Here is a 26,876-nt window from a genome sequence, read left to right on the forward strand (position 1 = left end):
TTATCAAAATACTGAATACAGTAGGCCTAGGCCTACATGGTTCAACATTAGGTCCCTGCTGCCAGAGGATGGACCCCTTCTAAATTACACCAAGTAATTTAGGATCTGAGAAAGGTTTCTGCATCATATGTGGGGTGAAAGCTGTGTCTTTCAGTATTAGCAACTGTCAGACAATTTTACATATTTCATAGCTATATTACGCTATATAACCACACACTGTTATGTATTTAGCTGTGGTGTAAATGTATATTCAGTTGTAATGGTCTAAATGTATAAATGAGTGATTTTTCAATCATGGTTTCAGGACAGAATGAATAAATATGACTTTTTAAGAGTCGCCACTATAAGACTTCATATCCCAGAAGTCTCTGCAGCACATAAGTGATGTCACCTGATAATGAAGAGGGGAGGGTGTGCTAATGTTTACAACCATTGGGCTGTCGATAATGTTATCGTAAAAACTGTGATTTTGTCGATATTTCAGCAGCATATGAAAAGACAAGCACATAATGGCGCAAACTAAATGACCTCTTCTCGCTTTCAGGTAACAAGACTACTTAAATTAAGCATTTAATCGCTTAATCAAACAATCTTGTTAGCGCTTTAGCTCGTCAACGTTATCTGATATTGATAAACAAGTAAACTTAGCATAGCACAGCGATGTTATTTGCAAACGTTAAATACACACATTTGATGGACTTGAACCAACTCCTGTCAATAAACTAGCGTTAACCTTACATTGAAACGCAACCGATAGCATTACTTCTTGACGTTCAGTCTGTAACAATTTAATATTTAACGTTACTAATATAGCTAGCTAGGTTGTAAGATGTTTCCCTAGCTAGTTGAAGAAGCGGCGGCTCATCTGACTACGAGCACTTTGAAGGAATGCACACATAGCTAAGCTAACCATACCCATTTACAAACGGAAATTAGCCAGTGAACTAAGCTAACTCTTAAAATGTGTGGCTACATTCAGTAACATTACAGCTCTAATTTACAGTACGTTGTTTATTATGCACCACAACAGCTGACATTTAGCTTACTTCTGTAGCGTAACTGTTATTTAACACAGGAAAGTAGAGATGTATTTCTTTATGAAGTCTTGCCTTTAGAGTCCCATATTGTCACGTATTAGAGCGGGAGCATTTCCACTGAGGTTTGCTGTGACAACATTACTTACTGCCTTTGCCTTCTTTTGTGGCAGGTTTTTGTAAACCGTGAGTCCCCTGGTTCTCTCGACTCACTGCGTTACACACAATCTGAATCTGGAAAGAACATTTCAGTGTGTACATTTTGTTGGTAAACAGGTGTGTATTGCAATGTAAAAAAAAAATTATTTCAAAGTTACTCTGATATCTGCCAGGATAATATGGTCATACTCTGCCTTTTGCCCCTCATGTACTGTATTTTACCTCACTTCAAGTGTGGCCTTCAGGATTTTCACATCAAGACATTGTTGATTCTTGAACAACAAACAGTCTGACAGATGTGCTGTTTACTTTCACTGATAAGAGAGCTCTTGCAGATGTTATTTCATTAGAGCTGCAACTTACGATTGTTTTCTTTATTGATTAATGTGGGGGTTATTTTATTTTTTTAAATGGAAGCATTAATGGCTTCTTTAGACTATAACATTTTAGAAAATAGCCCATGGTGACACCTTCAAATTTCCCTTTCTGTCAGACCATCAGTCCAAAACCCAAAGATCTTTAAATGACAATGAAATAAAACAAAGAAAAGCAGTAAAGCCTCACATTTGAGAAGCTGGCACGAATGTTTTTCTGTGCTTGATAAATGACTTAATGGCTTCTTTAGACCATAACATTTTAGAAAATAGCCCATAGGGTCACCTTCAAATTGCCCTTTCTGTCAGACTAATAGTGAAATACAATGAAATAAAACAAAGTAAATCATTAAATCCTCACATTTGAGAAGCTGGCACGAATGTTTATCTGTGCTTCATAAATGACTTAAACGATTATCAAAATGGTTTTGGATTCAAATTTCATACAGGCTGCCATAGTTGAATTCCGTCAAACATTACATACAAGTTTAGCATTTTGAGTAGGGTACGAGACACAGAGCTTGCTAATATTGTTGCACCTTCTTGTTAGAATCTAGAATTCTGTTGCCATTGTCTCCTTTATAGAAAACTCATTGACTCATTAATGATTGGTAAATGCTGGGGCCAGTTTCTGAATATCTCGTAACTCAACAAGTACTTGTGCATCCCTGCATGTGTTCTCAGCATCCTGATGGAGTGGGTGTTCATCATGAACCGAATGAGCTCTCAGGGTAGCTCTGCAGCCCAGCGGAGGCGGATGGCCCTGGGGGTGGTGATACTCCTACTGGTGGATGTCATCTGGGTAGCCTCCTCCGAGCTAACCTCAGTAAGGACTTTGTCACAGTCAGTCAGTTTCCACACCTGCTGCCGAGAGGGGGAGGTGGGGGGGCGTTGCAGTACGAGAAGACACAGCTGTAATAAAATAGTTAGTGTGTATGGGTAATTGCCCCAGTGTATGAGATGAGTTTGCCCTTCTCTCTCCCAACAAGTGTTTGATGTAGTATTCAAATCGTTAACTAGTGAATATCAATACTGCAACCCTATATATTATAATGTATTATAGCTCCAATATTTGTAGTAAAGTGCTACTAATCCCCTTTTAGAGTGTTAAATTATTGATGTGTTAACGTTTAAGTGTTGAACATTGTAGGTCTTGAAATGACTATGTACTGCTGGATAGATAAAAGTACAGACCATTTCACAGTGTCAAACATAGAATACACTCTAGAACACGAGACAGGTGTGTTTTAGGGGAACGACTAGTCAAAGTTGCAAAAAAAACTCCTGCACACTGTCTAACTTGCAAAAATAAATTCAGTAGCTGGCAATGTTTCGCTACTAGACCATCATCAGGCAAAAATTAGGCTGATGATGGTCTAGTACTGAAACGTTGCCAGCACAAACATCTTACATGGATGCCAGATGATTTCTTGTGGCAGACGCACCATTGCAAAAGATAGCAGCACAGAAGGTCGGACATAGCTAGAATTGTAAGACAAGAAGCAAACACGTAGTCTCTCATAGTCAAACATGTCTAAATGAATAACTAAACAAAGAATGAAGTAGAATGCAAAAGAAAAGAAACAGGAGTGCCTGAGGGGGAAAACTGTCCGCCTTGCAACACGTGTTAGTTAACCAATAAAAGATGTTATCCTAACAGCTTCCTTCTGTTGATTCTTCCCGCAGTACATTTTCAAGCGACAGGAGTACAACAAACCCTTCTTTAGCACATTCACCAAGACCTCCATGTTTGTTCTCTATCTGCTGGGTTTCCTGCTGTGGCGGCCCTGGAGGCAGCAGTGCACTGGCACTCTGAAACGGCGGCACTCTGCCTTTGTAAGTAACAGAAGCGCACTCTCACCACATGTGGGGAGTATGTTTAAATGTTTGAAATGTCTTTTTTTTTTTTTTTTTTTTTTTTTTCTGCCAACTGCACATTTCACAACCTCAATCGTACAGAATCACAAACCCTTCCTTCTATCAGGTTTATTTACTGAATGTGTCTTATCTACATCTGCAGCAGAAGCAGAAAGTTGTGGGAAAACCTCATAGAAATCATGGATTATGACTTTGTTTTTTAAAAGTGTTCTTCCTCTAAAGGGGGGAATGACAGACAAAGTGTGAGAATCACTACTTTAAGACAAGCTGACATTGTAAATGACTTGGGGAAATTCAGAAATCTCTGGTTTTGGTCTGTAAGTTGATGGTTTGAATTGCGTGTGTCTGCAGTTTGCTGATGCTGAGGCCTACTTTGCACCCTGCACCACTGACAGCACTGTGAACAACTGTTTGGTACGTAGTTTAAGCGCAGAGAAAGTTATGACTCCTTAACAGCAGCTGGTCTGCAGTGGAAGGACCCGATCGTGTAAATACTGATAAAGCTTAGACCGTGACAATCTTACAGAAATACAGTACAAAATGACATCTTGCGGCTAGAACACCAACATTGTGCAACTCTTTGCTTTAACAACTATAAATGTCTGACTTTCTCTTGTACAGAGTGAACCACTGTATGTTCCAGTGAAGTTCCAGGATGTACCTGCTGAGCAATCAAATTGTTTGGTGGGAGAGTGCGAATCTTGTGAGTACATAGATGATGTCTGTGTTTTTAAATTTGTTTTTTTAATTTTATTTATTATTTTGTTTCAACATTGTATCCCCCTCTTAATTTACTAAGACCACAGAAGTAAGCGTACATGCTTAAGTTTTTTCCTGATATGTGATAGATAAACTCATCAATTAGGTCTCCTGAATGAAAAATGCAACTCAACAACAGAGGGCAGTGGTGAGCTATGGAACTAGACAGGAGGAACCTGTCGGACCTTTTTCGGCAACTCTCTTTTTTTCATTCACATACATAATAAAAACAAAGGGATTCCGCTCCCCTCTTCTCTGTCTTGGCTGTATTTCGTAAAGGGATTGAAAAATCAAATGATCTTTTGGCTTTTCCATACTTTCAGGAGAGCTGTAAGTGGGCATTCACACCAAGAAAAGTGATCCAGCGATTTGCCGCAGGGTGAGAGAGAAAGAGAAGAGACGAGCGAGACATAGCAAGTGCTTTGTTGTTGCAGGAAACATTCAGCTGTTACACACACTCCCAAGCAGTTCAGGGCTTGGGTTTCATTTACCCTCACAGTGTTTTAAAACGTTCTCGTGGCAGTGATAGAGGCAGTGATGTTTCCTGTTTCCTGTATGGGATTCTCAAACCAGAGCTCAAAACACACCAACAAGTCTGATCTCCAGTTACATGATTGGCCACCGCAGCGTGACGTCTGGTTGCATTTCTCCAAAAGTTGAGTCAGTCTCAACTTTTCGCCGCAACTTTTTGCGTGTCCCCCCTGCGGCATCCCCCGCCGGCACCTAAACGCACTACCCCCATTCAAAATGAATAGAAAGAGCTGCATTTTTGTCGGACGGCTGACGCCGGCAGTCTGAACTCATCCTAACTGACCTCAATTTCTTGAGCTGGTTGAAAGGCAATGTACTTCTGGAGTCCAAAGCCTCCCAGTAAAGGTTCAAAGTAGGGTTTCTCTGGTGTCTGTTGTGTTTGTTTTTTATATTTGGCACCTGTGTTTTAAAATGGCATGACTTTTGTTCAGCTTAGTCATAAATTAGTATTACATTAGGTTAATATTTTGTGAAATGAAATAAAATGGTCTTGCTGCAAATACAAATGGAGCCTCAAAATAAATTTCAGTTCTTCCCTGCCTCTGTCAATTCACTCTTCACTCCATTTGTACTTCCCAGCAGCTTCCAAAAAGCAGCGGGTGCGTTTTAGTAATATCATGGAGGTGCGTCAGCTGCCCTCTACTCAAGCCCTGGAGGCCAAACTGTCCCGCATGTCCTACCCAGCTGCCAAGGACCACGAGGCCATGCTGCGCACAGTGGGCAAGCTAACCATCACTGATGTAGCCCAAATCAGCTTCTTCTTCTGCTTTGTGGTGAGAAAAAGTCTTTCCAGTCCAGCTTTTGATTGTACATTGCTGTATCAGATTATAGACATGACGCAATCATGATGCATAGTAACGATTTAAATTAATAACACACACTTCAATCTACTACAATCATTCTTTGTGTGTTATTTGCTAGCCATGTGTTTTGCTGGCACTAAAACAAAAGTGCTTTTGGCACGTATTTATTATGTAAGTGAGCAGAAAGTGATGGGTTATGAGCACCAAAACGGCAAGTCATTAATCATGTAGCCTTTCAAGCGATGAACTGCTTTTAATTCTTGACTCATCCTGTCTGAGCACGGCCAAGAACTTGTAGGAAATCTTAAAGCAGAGTTTTTGACATGGAGCTTGATGTGATCACTTCAAGATTTTAAAGAGTTTGGGAAGTATACTCCAACTTGTTACACAAGTAATTACTCATTGTATTTAGCTTTTTTCCTGCTAGGATTTTTGACATTGGCAACCATCAATCATATCAAAAGAGGAACATCTTTTCTATAGTGCTGAGTACCTAATTCAATACTTTTTAGGCACCGACCGAATTGCCTCTAAACTATTGAGTATCAAAAAATGCCTCGTCATTCAATACCCAATTTTAATCCCTAAGGAGTAAATCTCATCAGCGTCAGAGAGCCAATAAGCATGCAGCATGCTTCTAACGAGATCTAATAAAGTTTGTGATTGGCTGTCTAACGTTCCACGTCGTAGAGACACGCAGGAAAAACTCTACGTTACACAGAGACGGGGCTCACGTAGTAGGAAAGGAAAAATAAATAAAACGATTTGTGCCGTAATGTGTGATGTTGTAATTTCTTTTTGTTTTAAAAAATTGGTACCGCAAAAAGTATCCTTTAGGAACCGGTATCGAAGTCACAGTATTGGTATTTGTACTGGGATTGAATATTTTTTTAACGATACCCAATCCTAGTTTCCTATGCCACTGTGTCACAGATGTGTTACATTCTAAATTTTGAGGCTATCTGATGTTATTGAATTGTAAAATGTTCCTGTTTATTTCCTCCACCTTCTAATGCAGTAGGTATGTAGTGTTTGTGACTAATCTGACACAATTCTGGCACCTTATCTCTTTTTATTTTAAACTATTTTGTGCTTTTAATGCCATTATGAGAGAGAGAGAGAGACAGACAGTTTAACCTGTGTTAACGTTAAGATTGAGAATCACTTAGTAGGATGCTTGTTTACTGCAATAGAACTACTAGGGCCTCAGAGATTGAACGAATTAAAAGTTGAGACAATCGGTAAAACCAGGCATCATAAGGTAAGTTGGATGGTATTTACCGCAGGGCTGTTGTACCGTAAGGTGTAGAAAATGTCACATCACTGCTTCTGTTCCTCTTCCAGTGGTTCCTGGCCAACCTGTCCTATCAGGAAGCCCTGTCCGACACGCAGGTCGCCATTGTCAACATCCTGTCATCCACCTCAGGTGACTCTTTCTCTCACACAGTACGTAAAATGTAAAGTAGAAACTATTGCGCCTCTACTGGTTTAAAGGAAACTGGGAAACGTGTTTGTTGGTTAGGTATTGTCAGCCATCATATATGTATTTAACCTAAAGAGAAGTATACCCACTGCTTTGACTGGTCTGTCTGATGCCACTGTCTGGTTCACTGTTCTTTCTTAAGCCTCTTGAGACACATTTGGGAGATGTGATATTGGGCTATGTAAATAAAATTGTCTGGACTTGACTTTCCCTTCTCCCTCTTCAGGCCTGTTCACGCTCATCTTGGCAGCCATATTTCCCAGCAACAGCAGCGACCGTTTCACCTTGTCCAAACTATTAGCCGTGGCTCTGAGGTAAGGGCTGAATGAGAGGCTCAGGGCATGTTGGGAGGATCCAGTGCTGAGCATATATTTGCATGAGTGGATTATTTTTTGTGTCCATCTAATGTTTCTCCATGCTTTACATTTCTATTTCATTTTCTAAAATGCCATCCACCCACTTTGGTGGAAGTAATAGTGGAAATTAATGAAGTTGAAGTTCTTGGGGACATACTGTATGCTCTGATTTACTGGAGGAGCTGTAAATGTCTTTTTACATCCTTACCCTATTTGACGCTGGTTCAGACCAATATATCGCCACAATTACTGGCCAGATTTTAAGAAAAATCTTTTGTAAATATTCATGGTCCCTAGAAGAAAAACTCATTTGTTTGTCGTGCCTGACCTTTCCTCCAAGCAAACTGTCCCTGGCTTATTATGGCATGCCTGATACAGGTTTAATTTTTTTGCCTAAGACACCTATTTCAATTTTGTTTTGTGTGTTGTCGTTCTCTGAAATGTTTATAAATGAAATGTTAATTTTAGCCAAATAGTTGGGCCTATTTGATCGGATTGATTGAAATTAACTGATTACATGTTGGTCACGTGTCAGTGTAAGTTGAGTCATTGCTTCTGTCTAAGGCTATAATAACAGCACAACTGTCCCAATGTTGTCGTTTTCATCCAACACTCTCTTATTACTCTATTGCCAGACAAAAAGGATGATATGGACCTTTTTCACAGCAGATATTTTGACTTGTCATAGTAGGAAAAGCACAGCTGAAATTGATAACCTTAACGATGGCTCAATTCCATCAAGTTTCCCAGTAAGCTATTTCATTGAGTCGGCATGCACAATACCAGGACCTCTCCTAAGTGGAATACAACCATCATTAATGGTTTTGAATACACCTGTGCTATTCCTACTATGACATGTCAACATGTCTGCCGTGGAAAAGGTATAATGGATAATTTAGCAAAACCCCAAGTTATATTTAAGGACAATGCTCTTGATATCCACTGCCCACATTTTTTTAAGTTCTGTGGTTAAGGTTAGGGAACGATTTGTAGTTACGGTTAATAAAGCAACGTTTATTGCAAGGTCAGTGATGTCACGCAAACTCTGGTCTCCTATATCAAAGTCAGATGCCCCACATGCCCATCCACCAAAACACAATACCTCCTGCATTTTCCCTTCCCTAACGTTGGCATCGGACATAAATCATGATGTGCAGAATTGTCCAATTAGATGTTATTCCAGGGTATACTGGGCTGGTACAGTATGAACACTGTAGGGGTCTTTAGACATTCTGTCATAATGATTTAGATCTCATTGTAAAGTCTTGAAACAGCCCTGTTTACCTGTCCTTGTCAATTTGACTCAGTCAGTTCATGTAGTATCTCTCTCGTTTAGCATGGGAGGTGTTACCCTCGTGAGTTTCTCCAGCATGGACAGCCCGGATGACAAAGGCGTCATAGGTAACCATGGAGACAGCGAGAATCTGTCCACCTATTACTATTGTGTAATGAAATTGGACATTCCTCTTTTGCCTAATAGTGTTGCACTAATGTAGTTAGAAAGCTTCTTTCCAAATGTGATTTTGACTTTTTTCATGAAGGTTCTTTGTGGTCCCTGGCGGGGGCGGTGCTGTACGCTGTCTACATCGTAATGATCAAGAGAAGAGTGGACCGGGAGGATAAGCTTGACATCCCCATGTTCTTTGGTAAGCACATGCTCAGTTGATCTGTTTTTAAGGACAAGGCCAATCTTAAAAAAAATTAGTGTACTGGTTTTTGCAGTTATTTAATTAACCCTCATGTTGTCCTCGGTTCCAATTTGACCCGTTTTCAAAATTTCTTTTTTTCTTTGCTCCTACAATTCATGATCACTACTTTTATCAAATTTTGGATGTTTTATTCAAGTTTTAGCATTTCAAAAAAAATTGAAATGGTTTCAAAACTGTATTCTGACTAAACTTTGACTCTTTGAAGTCTCTGATTATCCATCAACATACGTTCCTCTAATAGTAGTCTAAATATTTCATAATTTCTGCTTTTTTAACTAAAAAAGTAGGTAGAATTTCCTACAAATGAGGATTATTGTCCATGAATTCTAAAGTGTAAACCCAGTGGTGGTAATTTGGGGTTAGTAGTGTTTGGTCGTTGGGTAACAAAAGCATCAAAATGTATAAAAAAAAAAAGCGTAGAGAAAAAGCATCATAAGTGTTGAAGAAAGGGATATAAATGTCAGAAAAAGCGTGAAAAAGGTGTTTATTTTTAGGAGGACAACGAGTGTGCGGTCGACGGAAAGACAACACAAGAGTCAACAATATTCTAAGCCATGTCTGCACCCTGTCTATGTACTAGAACAATGACGCCCAATTTGGGGCCTGCAGGTCAAGTTCAGCCAGGGCCCACCGTGGCATATGACATGTTCATGCTTATTCTCCTCGTATTTTAAAAGTGCTGTAAAGTCCTAAACGTAATGACTAGGAAACGTACATTCTGTGCAGCTAAAAATGACTTAATCTTAACCATTATGGGAATGTAAAGCCCAGTGCTGGTGAACTATACAGCGGTTTCGACTTCATTTTTCAGTCAGAAAGGTGTCTTTACTTTAAAATATGTTTATGCTCCCAAAAAGAAGCATATGGATCATTTCTGGAAATTAATAAAATTACTGTAAAATATAATACATTTTAATGTCATGTAATTTCACATAACATCAACATTTATTTTTGGCCCGTGGCCTTCCGTCCAGATACATCTTTGGCCCTTTTATATGAAAGAAATTGGGCACCTCTGTACCAGACCATATTAGAGAGCCCTGCACAGTTTTAACACTTTCTAGTCCAGGAAGTTGTCGCCGTTGTCTTTAGAGCTGTCTAAGCTGGAGCTGCTGTGTCTCTCAGGGTTTGTGGGTCTGTTTAACCTGCTGCTGCTGTGGCCTGGCTTCCTCCTGCTCCACTACACGGGCTTCGAGGCCTTCGAGCTTCCCAGCCAGCTGGTGTGGACCTACATCCTCATCAACGGCCTCATTGGAACCGTTCTCTCAGAGTTCCTCTGGCTGTGGTGAGCACCTTTCTCATTATTCATTCAGGTCACAAATCTGGCAATTAGCCTTTTGTAAAAGGAAATTTAGATCCTCTCAGTTGAGTTAGTTGAACTAATCAGTTTGAAGAATACAGTATTTCAGAAATTACAGTAAAAAACAGTGTTTCAGAAGTTGTTAAATGCTGTGACTCGTGATGCTGCTTTCTCACCACAGGGGCTGTTTCCTCACATCGTCTCTAATCGGGACTCTAGCGTTGAGCCTCACCATCCCACTCTCTATTATGGCAGATATTTGCATGCAGAAGGTAAGTTTCCCACTACAGGTACTCAACAAGTGTCAGAGTTTGAAGTAAGATTCAAGATCATGTTTGTTTGAAGACACCAGTTTGAAGAGCTTGGGGTCAGAGCAGATTGCAAAATGATAAGTTTGCTTAAAAGGGATAGTTTGGATATTTTGAAGTGGGGATTGCAGGAGTACTGGCATGGAAGCTAAGCAACGTACTGCTGGTGGCAGCAGCAAAAAAGGGCCACCTAAAAAAACAAGTGTTGAGTCGCTGCTCTACCGCAGCCTTGATCGGTTAGTTTGTGTAGTGTGACTTTAGTGAATTTTGTATTAACCTTTTTAAAACACCAAAGTCATACGTTAACACAAACAAAGTCAGCGATGGAGGCAGAGATAGACCAGCAGCGCCCATGTTCTGTGGGGTAAAATTACTGAAGCTGCTTTGAAGAGAGCATAGCTAACAGCTTCAGTTCCCTGTCATAAAGGGCTGTCTGACAACAAGGTAAGGTGGTGAAAATACTCAAACTATAGCGTACACTTAAACTTCCATCCATCCATCCATCTTCGTCCGCTTATCCGTTGTCGGGTCGCCGGGGGAGCAGCTCCAGCAGGGGACCCCAAACTTCCCTTTCCCGAGCAACATTAACCAGCTCCGACTGGGAGACAGCTCCATTTCAGCCGCTTGTACCCTGGATCTCGTTCTTTTGGTCATGACCCAGCCTTCATGACCATAGGTGAGGGTAGGAACGAAAACTGACCGGTAGATCGAGAGCTTTGCTTTCTGGCTCAGCTCTTTTTTCGTCTGGCAGTGCGATAGATTGAATGTAATACCGCACCCGCTGCGCCGATTCTCCGACCAATCTCCCGCTCCATTGTCCCTTCACTCGCGAACAAAACCCCAAGGTACTTGAACTCCTTCACTTGGGGTAAGGACTCATTCCCTACATGGAGAAGGCATTCCATCGGTTTCCTGCTGAGAACCATGGCCTCCGATTTAGAGGTGCTGATCCTCATCCCAACCGCTTCACACTCGGTTGCGAACCGATCCAGTGAGTGCTGAAGGTCACAGGCCGATGATGCCATCAGGACCACATCATCTGCAAAGAGCAGCGATGAGATCCCCAGCCCACCGAACTGCAACCCCTCCCCACCCCGACTACGCCTCGATATCCTGTCCATAAATATTACAAACAGGATGGGTGACAAAGCGCAGCCCTGGCCTAGGCCAACCCTCACCTGAAACGAGTCCGACTTTCTGCCGAGAACCCAGACACAGCTCTCACTTTGGTCGTACAGAGATTGGATGGCCCTGAGTAGAGACCCCCTCACCCCATACTCCCGCAGCACCTCCCACAGTATCTCCCGGGGGACCCGGTCATACGCCTTCTCCAAATCCACAAAACACATGTAGACCGGTTGGGCATACTCCCAGGCTCCCTCCAGGATCCTTGCGAGAGTGAAGAGCTGGTCCGTTGTTCCATGACCAGGACGGAATCCGCATTGTTCCTCCTCAACCCGAGGTTCGACTATCGGCCGAACCCTCCTTTCCAGCACCTTGGAGTAGACTTTACCAGGGAGGCTGAGAAGTGTGATACCCCTGTAATTGGCACACACCCTCTGGTCCCCCCCTTTTTAAAGGGGGAACCACCACCCCAGTCTGCCACTCCTTTGGCACCGTCCCAGACTTCCACGCAATGTTGAAGAGGCGTGTCAACCAGGACAGCCCCTCCACACCCAGAGCCTTGAGCATTTCAATCCCCGGGGCTTTGCCACTGTGGAGTTGTTTGACTACATCAGTGACTTCCGCCTGGGAAATCGACGACAATCCCCCGTTATCCTCCAGCTCTGCCTCTAACATAAAGGGCGTATTAGTCGGATTCAGGAGTTCCTCAAAGTGCTCCTTCCACCGCCCTATTACCTCCTCAGTTGAGGTCAACAGTGTCCCATCCTTACTGTACACAGCTTGGATGGTTCCCCGCTTCCCCCTCCTGAGGTGGCGAACAGTTTTCCAGAAGCACTTTGGTGCCGACCGAAAGTCCTTCTCCATGTCTTCTCCAAACTTCTCCCACACCCGCTGCTTTGCCTCTTTCACGGCAGAGGCTGCAGACCTTCGGACCCTTCGGTACCCTGCAACTGCCTCCGGAGTTCTCCGGGATAACATATCCCGGAAAGACACCTTCTTCAGTCGGACGGCTTCCCTGACCACCGGTGTCCACCACGGTGTTTGTGGGTTACCCCCCTTGAGGCACCTAAGACCCTAAGACCACAGCTCCTCGCCGCAGCTTCAGCAATGGAAACTTTGAACATTGTCCACTCGGGTTCAATGCCCCCAGCCTCCACAGGGATGCACGAAAAGCTCCGCCGGAGGTGTGAGTTGAAAGTCTGTCGGACAGGGGCCTCCTCCAGACGTTCCCAATTTACCCGCACTACACGTTTGGGCTTACCAGGTCTGTCCAGAGTCTTCCCCCACCCCCAGACCCAACTCACCACCAGATGGTGATCGGTTGACAGCTCTGCCCCTCTCTTCACCAGAGTGTCCAAAACATACGGCCTCAGATCAGATGAAACGATTATGAAATCGATCATTGACCTTCGGCCTAGGGTGCTCTGGTACCAGGTACACTTATGAGCATCCCTATGTTCGAACATGGTGTTCGTTATAGACAATCCATGACTAGCACAGAAGTCCAACAACAAACAACCACTCTGGTTTAGATCAGGGAGGCCGTTTCTCCCAATCACGCCTCTCCATGTGTCTCCATCATTGCCCACGTGTGCGTTGAAGTCCCCCAGCAGAACAATGGAGTCCCCCACTGGTGCCCCATGCAGGACTCCACTCAAGGTCTCCAAGAAGGCCAAATACTCCGAACTCCTGTTTGGTGCATATGCACAAACAACAGTCAGAGTTTCCCCCCCCCACAACCCGCAGGCGTAGGGAGGCGACCCTCTCGTCCACCGGGGTAAACTCCAACGTAGCGGCGCTCAGCCGGGGGCTTGTGAGTATCCCCACACCCGCCCGGCACCTCACACCGTGGGCCACTCCGGAGAAGAAAAGAGTCCAACCCCTATCCAGGAGTACGGTTCCAGAACCGAGACTGTGCGTAGAGGTAAGCCCCACCAGATCTAACCGGTAGCGCTCCACCTCCCGCACCAGTTCCGGCTCCTTCCCCCACAGAGAGGTGACGTTCCACGTCCCCAGAGCCAGCGTCTGCTGCCCGGGTCTGGTCCGTCGAGGCCCCTGACCTTCACTGCCACCCATGTGGCAGCGCACCCGACCCCAGCGGTTCCTCCCACAGGTGGTGGGCCCATGGGCTGGAGAGATGGGAGCCACGTAGCTTGTTCGGGCTGTGCCCGGCCGGGCTCCGTGGCAAACCCGCCACCAGGCGCTCGCTGATTTGAGCCCGTCTGGGCCTGGCTCCAGACGGGGGCCCCGGCCTTCCTCCGGGCAGGGTCACTCCATCTCTACCTTGTTTTTCCATAGGGTTTTTGAACCATTCTTTGTCTGGCCCCTCACCTGAGACCACTTTGCCTTGGGAGACCCTACCAGGAGCACAAAGCTCCAGACAACACAGCCCTCAGGTTCACAGAGACACACAAACCTCTCCACCACGATAAGGTGATGGTGACTTAAACTTCTATTGATTTATTTAGCTGGGCCTCTTTTTAAGGTGTCTAAAATATGTGTAGCTGCTGCCCCGTCCACAGCAGTACAATGCTTAGCTTCTGTGCCTGTCCTCCTGCCTGCTTCTCCAAACTGGGGGGGTGCTGACTTCCATCTACTGTAGCTAATACATTGACTATGGAGAAGTAGCTCATACAACCCCACTATAAAATATCAGAACTATCCCTTTTAATATGGGCAGCAATTTCAATTTGTTTACTTTGTACTATATTTGTCATATTACTTTACACATAATTATCTAATTTACTCCAGTTAATGTTTGTGAGTAAATATTTATTATTTTGAATCTTGTTTTGTTCTACTTGTTCTGTTTTGTTCGTTTTGTTTTGTTATATGTTTTTATAATCTGCCCTGTAAAGCGACTTTGAGTCCATGAAAAGCGCTATATAAATTCAATTTATTATTATTAAATTGGGGGTCAAACGTGTTCTCAAATTTGAACATATGTTTATAAATGTACAGTATCTTAAAATCTGAAGTCCAGTTATGACAGTAGTTGTAATAGTTCCTTTCCTCCATCTGTTTGTATGGATAGGTGCGTTTCTCATGGCTGTTTTTTGCCGGGGCAGTCCCTGTCTTCCTCTCCTTCTTCATCGCCACGCTCTTATGCCACTACAACAACTGGGACCCTGTCCTGGTGGGGCTGAGGAGACTGTACGTCTTCATTTGCAGGAAACATCGCATTCAGAGGTACTCAGTGTTTGATTCCACAGAGGCATTACAGGTGACACAACAGCCCTGTGGGAGCCATACTGGTGGTCTTTGGCTCAGAAACCAGCTAAGCAACTGATTGCATTAACTAATTAAATTAAATTAGTGCCCTAGCTAACGTACATACAACCCAAAGTTATAAGCCACATATACTTAACCGTTACCTTTTTCCAAGCACACAGTAAAGTTTTGATTTCTTGCCCTTCAAGCTGCTATTGGTTTCAGTATATAAAAAACCACTTGCAGAGACTTGCCACTTGTGTGAGAGAACACTGCAACACCTTTTATTCTTTTTGGCAAGGTTACACAAACGGGCTATTTTGAAAACGTCTTTTTGTCAATTGAAGGACAAAGGATTTTTTTATGTTGTTGCCAAAAAGCATTGCATTTATGAGCAACATTTTCAGAAAATCCAACTGAGAAGATAACCAGTGAGTAAAATATGGACATGAAAGTGCAATGCAGTTCAGTCCCTGGCAGCAGTATTTAGTGCATAACAAACACACACACACACACACACACACTGAAGGACCTTCTTACATTGTACTTGGTACCATACAAGTACATCCGCAAAGTATGTGTTACCATATCAAAATGAGCTGAAAACATGTATTTATGCTTGTAAAACACAAACAATGTCAGTAAAACAGATCACAACAGTATTAGAAATGTGGCTGGTGAAGAACAGACTCCTTAAAGGCACTGGGCTTCTGAAACGCTTGCATACATTGGGGCTGCAACATGCAACATGGCTGCAAGATGTGATGGTCCCACATGGGGCTGCTGCAGCCAGCAGATGTCCTGGGGGGGATTGTGCTTTCACAGTGATGCCACAGTAAAGCCCAATTATTTCTTTTCTTTAAATCATCTCAAAAATGCTCTTAATGATTCATCCATCCATCCATCCATCCATCCATCCATCCACCTACCTCAGGCCAGCAGTGGGCGTTTAGCAGTAACAAGGACCACGTGGGTGGGGAATTGGTCTTCCAAAATTGGGAGGAAAAATTTGCATTTGGAATGTTAGAAAATACCAACACACCAATAAGGGGCATAGGGCTGCAACTACCGATTGTTTTCATAGTCGATTATTTTCACAATTAATAGTTTAGTTGTTTTGGTCTAATATATCGATATTATATCGACATCAATGTATGAGACTAGATATCGTCTTAGATTTTGGATATATCATGATATGACACAAGTGGTCTTTTCCTGGTGTTAAAGGCTGCATTACAGTAAAGTGATGTCATTTTCTGAACTTACCAGACTGTTGTAACTGTTCTATTATTTGCCTTTACCCACTTATTCATTGTATCCACATTATTGGTGATTATTTATCAAAACTCATTGTGTTAATATTTTGTGAAACCATCAGTAGTCACACTACACACTACAATATCGCCATTGAGGTATTTTGTCAAAAATATTGTGATATTTGATTTTTGCCATATCGCCCAGCTCAACAGAGGAGTGACGAAACTAGAAAACAATTCTCTGGAATCAGAGAATTGTTTGTTTTTTCATAAAAAATGACTCAACCCGATAAAAATTAATTACAACTAATTGATTCATCTTTGCAGCTCTAAAGAGGTGTGTTCGGTCCCTGCTTGCAACCTCCTTACAAAGTCATGCTAATGAAGCTTTTACAAAAAATGGAAATACTCTTTACAAGGGATCATCAATCGCAAGCTTTTAAATCTCTGCAGTTTAATGTTCTTCATTAATGTCCTAGAATGATATTACACTATAAAAGTAAACTTGACTGGTCTAAGGCATGCACAAACACTGGTACTTCTCTTATGGGACCAATCACATCCCTGTATCCTCACAACAGTCATTTCCATGGGTCTCTCTGTCTTCAGACAGTTTGTCAGTCACATTGAGCCACTTTTTGTGTACAGTCATTTTCCAATGAACTGCCTCAATAGTGTCCAAATTACACACAATGGCCCTCATTTATCAACCTAACGTAGAAACCAGCGCAGATATGAGCGCAGAAATCATCTTACGACAGGCTTCACGTGGGATTTATGAAACGTTCGTATCATACCAATCAGTGCGTAAGAATGGTCGTACATTGATAAATGCAGCGGCTGGAAACGATCGTCATTTAAATATCACGCCCCAATATATTCTGGGTTTTGAAGCCTCGCTCCTACAATTTACGACATGGCGAGATGTAATCCGGCTGAGAAGCAACACTTTTCAGAGGTGGAGATTGAAACCCTGATATCTCTGGTTCATTTGCACTAACGTGTGTACTTTTTGGCAGCCTGAAAACTGGTATTAAAGGCTGTAGAAAGAATGCGGAATGGAAAGAGATCACTGATGCGGTCAACAGTGTTGCCGTAGTAAATCGGACTCCAGCTGAAGTTTAGCCTATTTAATTTATACATCCTTGACGCATTTTCTGTAGTCCTAATAGTAATATACAGGCTTATTGCAATCTCTTAGGCCTACATGGTGTACCTATATTTAAATAAACACACGGTAGCGGAGTTTATGCAGTGTCTTTTATTTTACTCATGTTTTTTTTCATGAGTCAGAATGAGACAACAGCTGAGGGAGAGCGCGTGTCCTCCGCCCCCCCCGTGCTGGACCACCACCACGACCCTGTCTCCTGACAGCAGAGGGGCTTGGAAAACAAGCCGAAATAACTCTGTCAATGGCAGAAATAAATCGTTCACGACATAGAAATGAAAACCTGAATAATAAATAAAAATGTTGTGCATCGTCATGTTTCCTGTATTGAATATCATTGCCAAACATAACACTACAGGCTACCTTTTAAAAGCGAGGAATAATAATATCCTGTCTCCTTCAGTTGGGGCTGTTCTGGACACTGCTCTCTGGGCATCGGGTCCTCTGGCTCCATCGCTACATTTATGGCACCGTGTCTTCCTGTGCGATGTTGTGCAGAACACCACAGGCTAAAACAATGTTGCAGACTTTTTCTGCCGTGTATAGGGTCTCCCCCCCACTGATGCGAGCCATCTGCCCTTAAACAATCCGATGGGGCGCTCCACCGTGGCACGTGTGCGTACGTGTGCACTATTGTACCGGCTCATAGAGGTCTTCTAAAAGAGCCAGATCTGCCATTGCTGATACGTGATCAACTGATGACTTCTCCTTCTCCTGTTAAACTGATTATATGCTGCACTGCAAGGCCACGCTGACTCAGAAACTTGCGTACACGAGTTCAGACCAGACGTGAGATTTGATCGCAGCCTACGCTCACGTCCAAATTGATAAATGCCGAGCTTTGCGTAGGAATCGGCGTACGCCCGTCGTACGCCTGTTTTAGGTCGTACGCACGTTTCATAAATGAGGGCCAATGGGTGGAAGTGCTATTTCCATGAATTTGACCTTTTAAAATCAAATTGAAGTTACTTCTGAAAACACACACATACACACATATACATATATCTCAGACCAGGCTAAGAAGTTAAAGCTTAACATTTTAACTAGAAATGGAGTTGTTTCATTGTATTGTATTGTAGTGTGTGACCTATTAAAATAAAATTGACCTTAACTCTGACACACACGTAGAGTCTTTTCTTTTCTGACATTCTTACAAGGACAATAGACTCCATTTGTAGCTCGCAGCCTCGCTTAGCTAAGTCCGTAATCAGATGAACATGCTTGACTGACTACACTCTGTGCGGCAGTTATGCTCTCCATTCTTCTGTGAATGCTTGTTCCCATTTGGCGAGGGATGATTATAATAATGACGGTTGTCAAGATGATGACCGTGATGATGATTGACACCCGGTCTCCCCCCCTCACAGATTGCCAGAAGACAGCGAGCAGTGTGAAAGCCTGATTCCTCTCCACCCCGTCTCCCCACACGAAGGAAGCTTCTGTTCGTGATCCAGCAGTCAAACAAAGTAAATGATCCCTTCCTGCCTTTGACCTGTGTGTGTGTGTGTGTGTGTGTGTGTGTGTGTGTGTGTGTGTGTGTGTGTGTGTGTGTGTGTGTGTGTGTGTGTGTGTGTGTGTGTGTGTGTGTGTGTGTGTGTGTGTGTGTGTGTGTGTGTGAGAGTTAGAGCTGTCAGCCTTCCTCCATTCGAATTTCATTTATTTTTTTAAATATTCGAATAATATTTGAATATTTAATGCTCAAATTCAGCCTGTTATAAATATGTACTACACTACTCAGGCTTATGCATTGTCAATGCCACTATAAGCATGTGGTTGTTGTTACATGTTCTGTCCACTAGAGGGACTTCCAACATTAGCTTGGCCTTGAAGGGGACCTACGTCATGGCGCATTGCATTTCTGGCACGCTGCTCTCTGTTTACATTATATACCACCACAAGCACACAACGACAAACACAAATCAACAGACAACTCTGCTATGAAACATTATCTAACAAGCGTATTGAAGCAGCTCTGTTGTAAAGGCTAACAGTGCTCGGTTAGCACAATGACATGAGATTCATGTAACTTTATTAGTCCCCAAGGGGCAATTCAGTTTTCCAGCCAACCCATCCATTAAGAGTTAAAGTTAAAAAGTGCATTAGCATACAATGTATGTAATGTTAAAAAAAATAATAAAATAAACAATAAACAAGTACTGCAGCAGTCATACATCCGCCTGTATACAGATACTTCTCTCTCCCATAACATCCACACTAGGGCTGTCCTCGACTAAAGAAATTCTTAGTCGACTAACACTTATAGGATTTTGTCGACTAATCGATTAGTTGATTTAATTGACAGAGCTGTGCGCTTTGAGAGGTGGTTAAGACTAGAAAAGCACAATATAAATGTAGTTAATTAACCATCTGTAAAACTGAGTTTTTCCACAATTAATCCTGCAAAAGCACCACTTTAAATCTTGTGTTTAACATAAATGTGCTCAGAAGTTTCCTGAAATAAATAATTAAGCATGAATAAGCATAAAAAATGACTAACGACTAAAGAAATCTTAGTCGACTAAGACCAAAACGACCGATTAGTCGACTAATCGACTAAGAGGTGGCAGCCCTAATCCACGCATTTACACATGACCCAGTCATTACACACAAGCACACGCACACATACACAACACCCACACGCACACACCCACACATTGACATTCACCTGCCAGTGATGGAACAGAGCAGCGGGGTGCAAGAACCAGTTTTGTTGTAGTTATGTGTATTCATTTAACAGTCTTGTATGTTGTTCATTTAACAGTCTCATAGCAGAGGGAAGGAATGAGATGGCATAGCGGTTAGTTTTCTGTATTGGCACATAGTACTGCCGACCTGACTGCATGATAACCAATCCATTACTAAGTACATGATTTGGTTGGCACAACTCATGTTTTCCAGAGAGAACAGAGATCTTTTAACTGGATACCAGTGATTTTGGAGCATACCATAACAATGTCTCTCAAGCTCTTTTTGTCTTTCACAGATAGGCCATTAAACCAACATCAGAAAGAAAATGTTAATGGTCTCTCAATGAAGGCTTGATAAAATGTGCATAGAATTCTTTTACAGACATCATGTTAGAAAGCACAGCCGAAACGATTTGTCATAAAGTAAAGTGACAACGGTGTTAGCCACGATGCTAACGGCATTAATAACTGCCACTACTATTTTAGTGATTTATAAGCAACCTGTTTTCTTTCAGATTGCCACGTTTCAGATAATCCAGCAGGTAATATATGAAGTCGAAGCTAACTCTGACAGCTGTAGGGCAGCTGACATTACCTTTAGCTGTCTCCATGCAGCTCCCAGCTCGCGACGCAGTTAGAAAACCAGAACGAGCTAACTAATGATAACGGATGTCGATTTTAAAGTCATGTTAAAACTATTTCCCGTCCTCCTCCTGATTTCCAGCCGCAGCCTGTCACTCCCCCCTGTACTAACGTTACTCTGTACGTAACGTTAGCTCACAATGCCTTGTGTTTCTCACTCCCGTAACTTACTGTTCATCAGACGTGACATGAGAAGAGGGAGATTAGCTAACGTTAGCCAACCTATTTATTTAAAAAAAATCACATTTGAATAGTAATTTCATAATTTTTTTTTTTTTACTATTCGAATTGTATTCGACTTTCGGAATTCGTTCCGACAGCCCTACTGTATACAGTATATGAAGATACAACATCAGCTGGGTTGTTTGAATCTTACACTTGGCAAAAACAAAAATCCCAAAATAATTTTTTTTATTTCTATTTACTGTACTTCAAACTGGCGTTGGTGTGACAGTGCTGCCGGGGAGTAAATCACAAACGGCTAAAAAGCTATTTTTCATCTTGAATTTAAAATTTCTCAGTCATTTCACAGTCTTGTTTCTAAACGAGATTGAAATCATTTGTGAAGTGTAACCACTTCAAATGAAAACAATAAATAGTGTTACCTAATTAAAACCAATGATGCTGTCTTTTGAAGCACAGTAGATACAGTACATTAAGCCCTTGCTTCACAGCATTTTAAGTAACCGCATCCTCTGCATTTGGTTAAGTTTAAAGCTGCACTAATATATATTTTTTACGTGAGTGAGGGACAAAATGACCTGTACAAAGTGGAAGGGGGCTGCTGCCAATCACAAACCCATAGAGCATTAGTCCCTTTCTGACCGGAGGGATTTTTGCAGTTCCTAGAACATAACGTTCCTAGAACCCTTTTTTTTTCTCCTGTTCCGACTGGACCAATTTGGGGATTTTTATGTTCCTCTGGCCACAGTTCCTGTAACTCTTTCAGCTCCTACTTCAGGGCAGGGTCTTTTCCCTTTTCCACATAGGAACCCTTAGTGACCTAGCAACGTCTGAAACACAAACAGTACATATTCTGTTGCAATTGGGCTACGTATGCTAATTCATAAGACAAACCTCATGCATTCAACCAGCTAATTGCTAATGCTAGTTAAACTTACCCGTCGTTTTGTTTGCCTGTTGCGCTCTGCTCTTCTATCTTCTTCCATATATTAATTAGGATCATATCACGCTGAAGCCTTCGTCTTCTGTGTTTCTCTTGTTAAGTTCTCCAGCCTAGTCTTTAAACGCCGCCGTTCAAACTCCGTTATGATGATCTCAGGCCAGGCACAACCGGAACATTCTGATGGCCTCCTCCATGCTGGTTTGTTGTTGTATGTGGCGCTAAAGTCTAGTGACGACGCTATGAAGACCGTCGCCGTGCTCGAGTCACTCCCTTACCCTTCCTACCAGTTCCTATGGCCACTTGGCCAGTGTGAATGCAAATGGGGAAAAAACGGTTTTGGGGGTGATTAGTTCGTAGAACCGTTAAGAAGTGGACTGTTCCTGTAACTACTTGGTCGGAAAAAGGCTAATGTCACCGACTCTGCTGTTCCCCTCAGCGTTTTAGCATTTGTAGCTATTTTTTTTTTGTCCAGTAACACTGCTCAACCCTGTTTCAGCAGGCGGCGGGTTTTAGTGGAGAAACTCTAAAAACCCTCTGCAAACCACCTGACTAGCAACAAATGCCAGAGATTTTTTTTAGGAGTTGGTGGAAAGGAGAGGTGATATTTAGACTTCCTTATGTTAGGTGGCCAGAAACATGACTCCAAATGAATGCTTAATGTTGCTGCATGTCTGCTAAATTTTGTCAATAGGCAATTATTTGCTTATACGTTCACCACAGCAACCTTATTAGGTAATAATATGTCAATGCTTGTTCTGCTGCCCCAAAGTGTCCAAACATCTTTTAATGCAGCTTTAGTAACATTTTGGTAGATTTTGCAATAGTTGATGAAGCTTAGGATTTCTGCTATCTCATCCCTGCTTTCAATCAGTTGTTTCTCTTTGAACATCTGTCAAGTATATGTCTGACTGAGCCCTCAGTGTTTGGACATGGCGGTGAGTAAGAGGGACAGAAGATAAGCAGGACAGGAAGATCATCACGTAAATATTTGAAATCAGAGATTGGCCACCCACTTCACAATGTCTGCATCTCAGTGAAGCTGCCTGTCTGTTCACTACTCATAGGTTTAGACAGGCTTCTACCAGCTGCCTCCCAAACCCGCAAAGTAATTGCCTGCAGGGCAGAGAGAGATTTTGAACTCAGCATGTGGTTTTTAATAGAGGCGTTAGTGGGGAAGGAGAACAGTGCAATTTAGGACAGACTTAAGCCTGTCTGCTGGGTAGGGAGTGTCTAATGGAAGAGCAAATGCAGGAGCAAGTGTATGTGTGTTCACTTGCATAGAAGTAAGGCTGCAAATGATGGTTATTTCATTAAAGATTAACCTTTTGATTATTATTTTCAGTTAAATTATGAAGTGTTTAATATTTACAGTGGCAAAAAAAAACACATCACATGCACATAACGCAACAATATTCAACTTTGGCAGTTTTACTCGATAAATGATGGACAGAGAATGGACCAGAACGTTTAAATGCTGACTCAAAGACTGCGCTGCCAGAAATAAAATTCTGGTAGGGAAATACTGAATTCTTTATGTTGCTCATTTAATGTGCTCATATTATGCACATTTTCAGGTTCATAATTGTATTTAGAGGTTATATCAGAATAGGTTTACATGGTTTAATTTTCAAACAACACCATATTTTTATTGTACTGCACATTACTGCAGCTCCTCTTTTTACCCTGTGTGTTGAGCTCTCTGTTTTAGCTACAGAGTGAGACATCCCACTTCTGTTCCATCTTTGTTGGGAGTCGCACATGCTCGGTAGCTAGGTAAGGACTACTAGCCAGTCAGAAGCAGAGTATGAGGGCGTGCCCTGACAGTACCTAGGTAAGGACTACTAGCCAGTCAGAAGCAGAGTATGAGGGCGTGCCCTGACAGTACCTAGGTAAGGACTACTAGCCAGTCAGAAGCAGAGTATGAGGGCGTGCCATGCTAGCAGCTAGGCGAGCATTATAACGTGTGTTACAAAGTGACCCACGTTTGTCTCTGAAGTAAAGGCTGGACTACAATAGAGTCCCTTTGGGGGGGACTTTGGGCTTTTTTCACTTTGTAAACCTATTACATGCACAAAAAAAAGATAGATAACACAATAAAGGAAAGGGAAAAAGCATAATATGTGCACTTTTAAAAGTAGTAAAATATAAAATCTTAAAATACAAGAGTGAGCTAACTAAATACCCTCCATGTGTAACCTTTTAAACTGTACGATGTAAACTCCTCCCAGGTTTCTAATACCCCCAAATTCTCAGAAAGAAATGGAGGGCGGGACCCGTGTTGCCTATGCTGACTTGTTGCCAGGGGCGTGGCTTCCCAGTCCTTTAGCATTATGTAGGTAGCCACTGTGGGCACCCTTTAACAGGTGTCTCCTTTAAAAAAAACAAAAAGAAAAATGTAGAAAACCAAAAGAGTCGTTCATGGGGTGGTTCGCTAGTTGTGGGTGAATCAACTGAGTCTGCCCCCCAAGAGAAACTCACAAGAGGTACACAGTACTGTACATTTGTATGTGACTCAGAAGCACTTCTCTGTACATATTTCTGTTCCTTTGACATGTCTATTATAAAGTGTACACGATTTCATTTGTCTCAATCAGTTCTCTCATAGTCTTCTTTTTATTTGTCTCCCAAGGTGGCAAATGTTGGATCTGGCTGAGCTGAAGCTGGAAGTTTTCAGAGACATTGAACTACCCCAGTGCCTCCTGTTAAATCTATTTATTTTCTACAGTGTTGAGACGATGCATCCATTTCTACAAGCTCGTTTTTTTATTTTCACAGTCCTGTCCTCGCAGACTGAGATTCGGTTTTTACTTTGTTGATGTTTTCTGTGTATAAAAAAAAAAAAAAAAAAAGAAACCTTCTGGTTCTCAAGGTGCTAGACATTATATATCCGTGATTACTGTGTTGTCGTGTGACCAAATCAAACGGTACATGTTGAACTCGATCATAACACTAACCGAGGCAGAGTAACTGTGTGAGTTTCTTTACAAATCTGAAATCCGTGAGTTCAGAGTTCACAAAAAAATGTTTTTTCCAGTGGCGAACATTGTTCCCTAGCGGACATGGTTATGTTTGCCTATATGCCTTCCGAAGCCTAGCTACAAATGACAATCTGTCAGACATGTACAGTAGGTACATTTTTTTGATTTGGCTGCCTTTGACGGAGAGAGCCTGCATTTTCCATAAATCAGCCATTTGGCACCCTTTATGTGATGGTGAGTTCAATCAATATGGCCGCATTGTTTTCAGGAGCAGTAATGTGTGTGGGATCATAAACCCATCACAGTGATGACCCAGCCTTGGCTGCTTGGGTAGCGACAGAACCATTGTGTGTCGTGAGATAGTTCCCACTTCATTTAGACTTTCAGGTGATACTAACACTTTCCTGAATTTTTTTATGTTTTTTATGTTCCAAGTCTTCATTTTTTTTCGTCAAGGAAACCTTTTGTAAGTCAGACATGAAGATAAATGAAATCACACTAGCTACCTTCTCTACCTCTGACAGTGCTGGGTCATGAAGTTAAACTGTGATAGACATAATCGTTGTGTTTGAATATGATCCGATGGTAAGCCTTCCGCTATAAGCTACAAAACGCCTAGCTGCAATAATGGTCCTCTGCTCCTATGAGCAGTTTCCTTTCTTTTAAATGGGTGTAGCATTAACAGAGTATTGATGTTTTTGTTTGCGAAATTCAGATGACCACTACAGATTCCTGTCTGAGATTGTGTATCATTTTATGTTGTATGTGTATCATTGTAAATGATTACTGCCAGAGGAAAGGTTTGCAGAACAGCCTGAAGTTTAATTTTACTTGAAATTATATCCCATTGATTGGTCTGTTGTACAGTATATGATCCTTTTTCTTAAGCAAAAAACTACTTCCAACAATTTCTGTAATCTTGTAATCGTGGGGGCGGCCCAAAAGTTAGACTACCCAGGTCCATGGCTAGATAACAAATAAACATGGAAAGTACATCCCAATCACTTAGAAACGAAATGCAAAATAAAAAAATCATAAATCCAATACAAACTGTGGCTGGATGCGAAAACAGGCATTATTTGACAGCTATAGGGCGATATGAGGTCAACAAGAGATTATAGTTCATCAGCAGAGAGATCACTGCAAAAAGTGGATCGACTTCAGTATAGAGCATTACGTTTATGTATAGGGGATATTTAGTGAAGCCCCATTAATAGAATCGGGAGAAGCAGGAGAGACCTTTCAGGAGTCAAGAAGAGAGACACTCACACTTGCTTACCGTGTTATTTTTACTTTGCATTTGTGGTTTTTGCAGATTTGCCCCTCTCGGCCACTGTAAAAGCTTTTCTTGTGCCTGTCATGTAATCCACGATGTAAACACTACAGTTGAAGGTGAAAGGTCAACGTTATTCCACTTCCTTGTTAACGTTGGAAGTGCGTACATCTTTATGGAGTGTTGATTGCACCCAGCGTTGACTGGATGTGTAGGTGTAGGAAGTAGAACTGTCCTGTGACTGTAAATTAACAGGCTTCAGCACTCTCGGTGACAGATATGAACTTGTCTCTTTCATGTTCATTGCGCTTGCCGTGTATTTGTCAATCAGGCCCTCCTATCACAGTTGCAAGTAGTCAAGCTTTTTTTTTTTAGGATGATTAGTTTTCCATGTAGTGTGGTTAGACCTCAAAAGAAAAGTATATATTTTGTTCATCTTTTATCAAAGGTGCTTGTGGAATCATGGATGTTTTTTGTTGTTTTTGTTTCCTTTCTCAGGATCTGTGTCTTGTTTTTCATATCTGAGAAATGTCTTTGTCTGACATGAATGAAGATGTTCTAAGATCTTAAAAAAGGGCTTGTTATCCTTTTTTTTTTTTTTTTTTTTTTTGCAAGTGTGTTTTCATACTTACACTGCACTATTAAAACATATCTTTTTAAATCTCTGTGTTAAATGGCATATTTCTACAGGACGTTACTAAGACGTGTCCGAGCAGC

At 42.0% G+C, this 26,876-nt stretch overlaps 1 protein-coding gene across 4 annotated transcripts; it reads left to right on the plus strand.

Annotated features, from left to right (window-relative positions):
• The first annotated feature begins 397 nt into the window (after window positions 1-397).
• LOC114564521 (solute carrier family 35 member F5) lies at window positions 398-24,757 on the plus strand. 4 transcript variants are annotated; one of them, XM_028591906.1, is made up of 16 exons: window positions 398-544; window positions 1,208-1,310; window positions 2,252-2,393; window positions 3,254-3,403; window positions 3,797-3,859; window positions 4,067-4,148; window positions 5,315-5,508; window positions 6,883-6,964; window positions 7,248-7,335; window positions 8,714-8,778; window positions 8,919-9,023; window positions 10,212-10,371; window positions 10,568-10,658; window positions 14,854-15,008; window positions 18,821-18,919; window positions 24,538-24,757. In XM_028591906.1, exons 3-15 carry the CDS (start codon window positions 2,259-2,261, stop codon window positions 18,900-18,902), a joined length of 1,452 nt encoding a protein of 483 aa, XP_028447707.1. In that variant the 5' UTR covers window positions 398-544; window positions 1,208-1,310; window positions 2,252-2,258; the 3' UTR covers window positions 18,903-18,919; window positions 24,538-24,757. The 4 variants fall into 4 exon arrangements, with proteins under 4 accessions (XP_028447707.1, XP_028447709.1, XP_028447711.1 ...); XM_028591908.1 differs by having other exon boundaries at window positions 5,318-5,508; XM_028591910.1 differs by lacking the exon at window positions 3,797-3,859.
• The last annotated feature ends 2,119 nt before the right edge of the window (window positions 24,758-26,876 follow it).

This window comes from Perca flavescens, chromosome 11, assembly GCF_004354835.1.
Source record: "Perca flavescens isolate YP-PL-M2 chromosome 11, PFLA_1.0, whole genome shotgun sequence".
NCBI classification, from domain to species: Eukaryota; Metazoa; Chordata; class Actinopteri; order Perciformes; family Percidae; genus Perca; species Perca flavescens.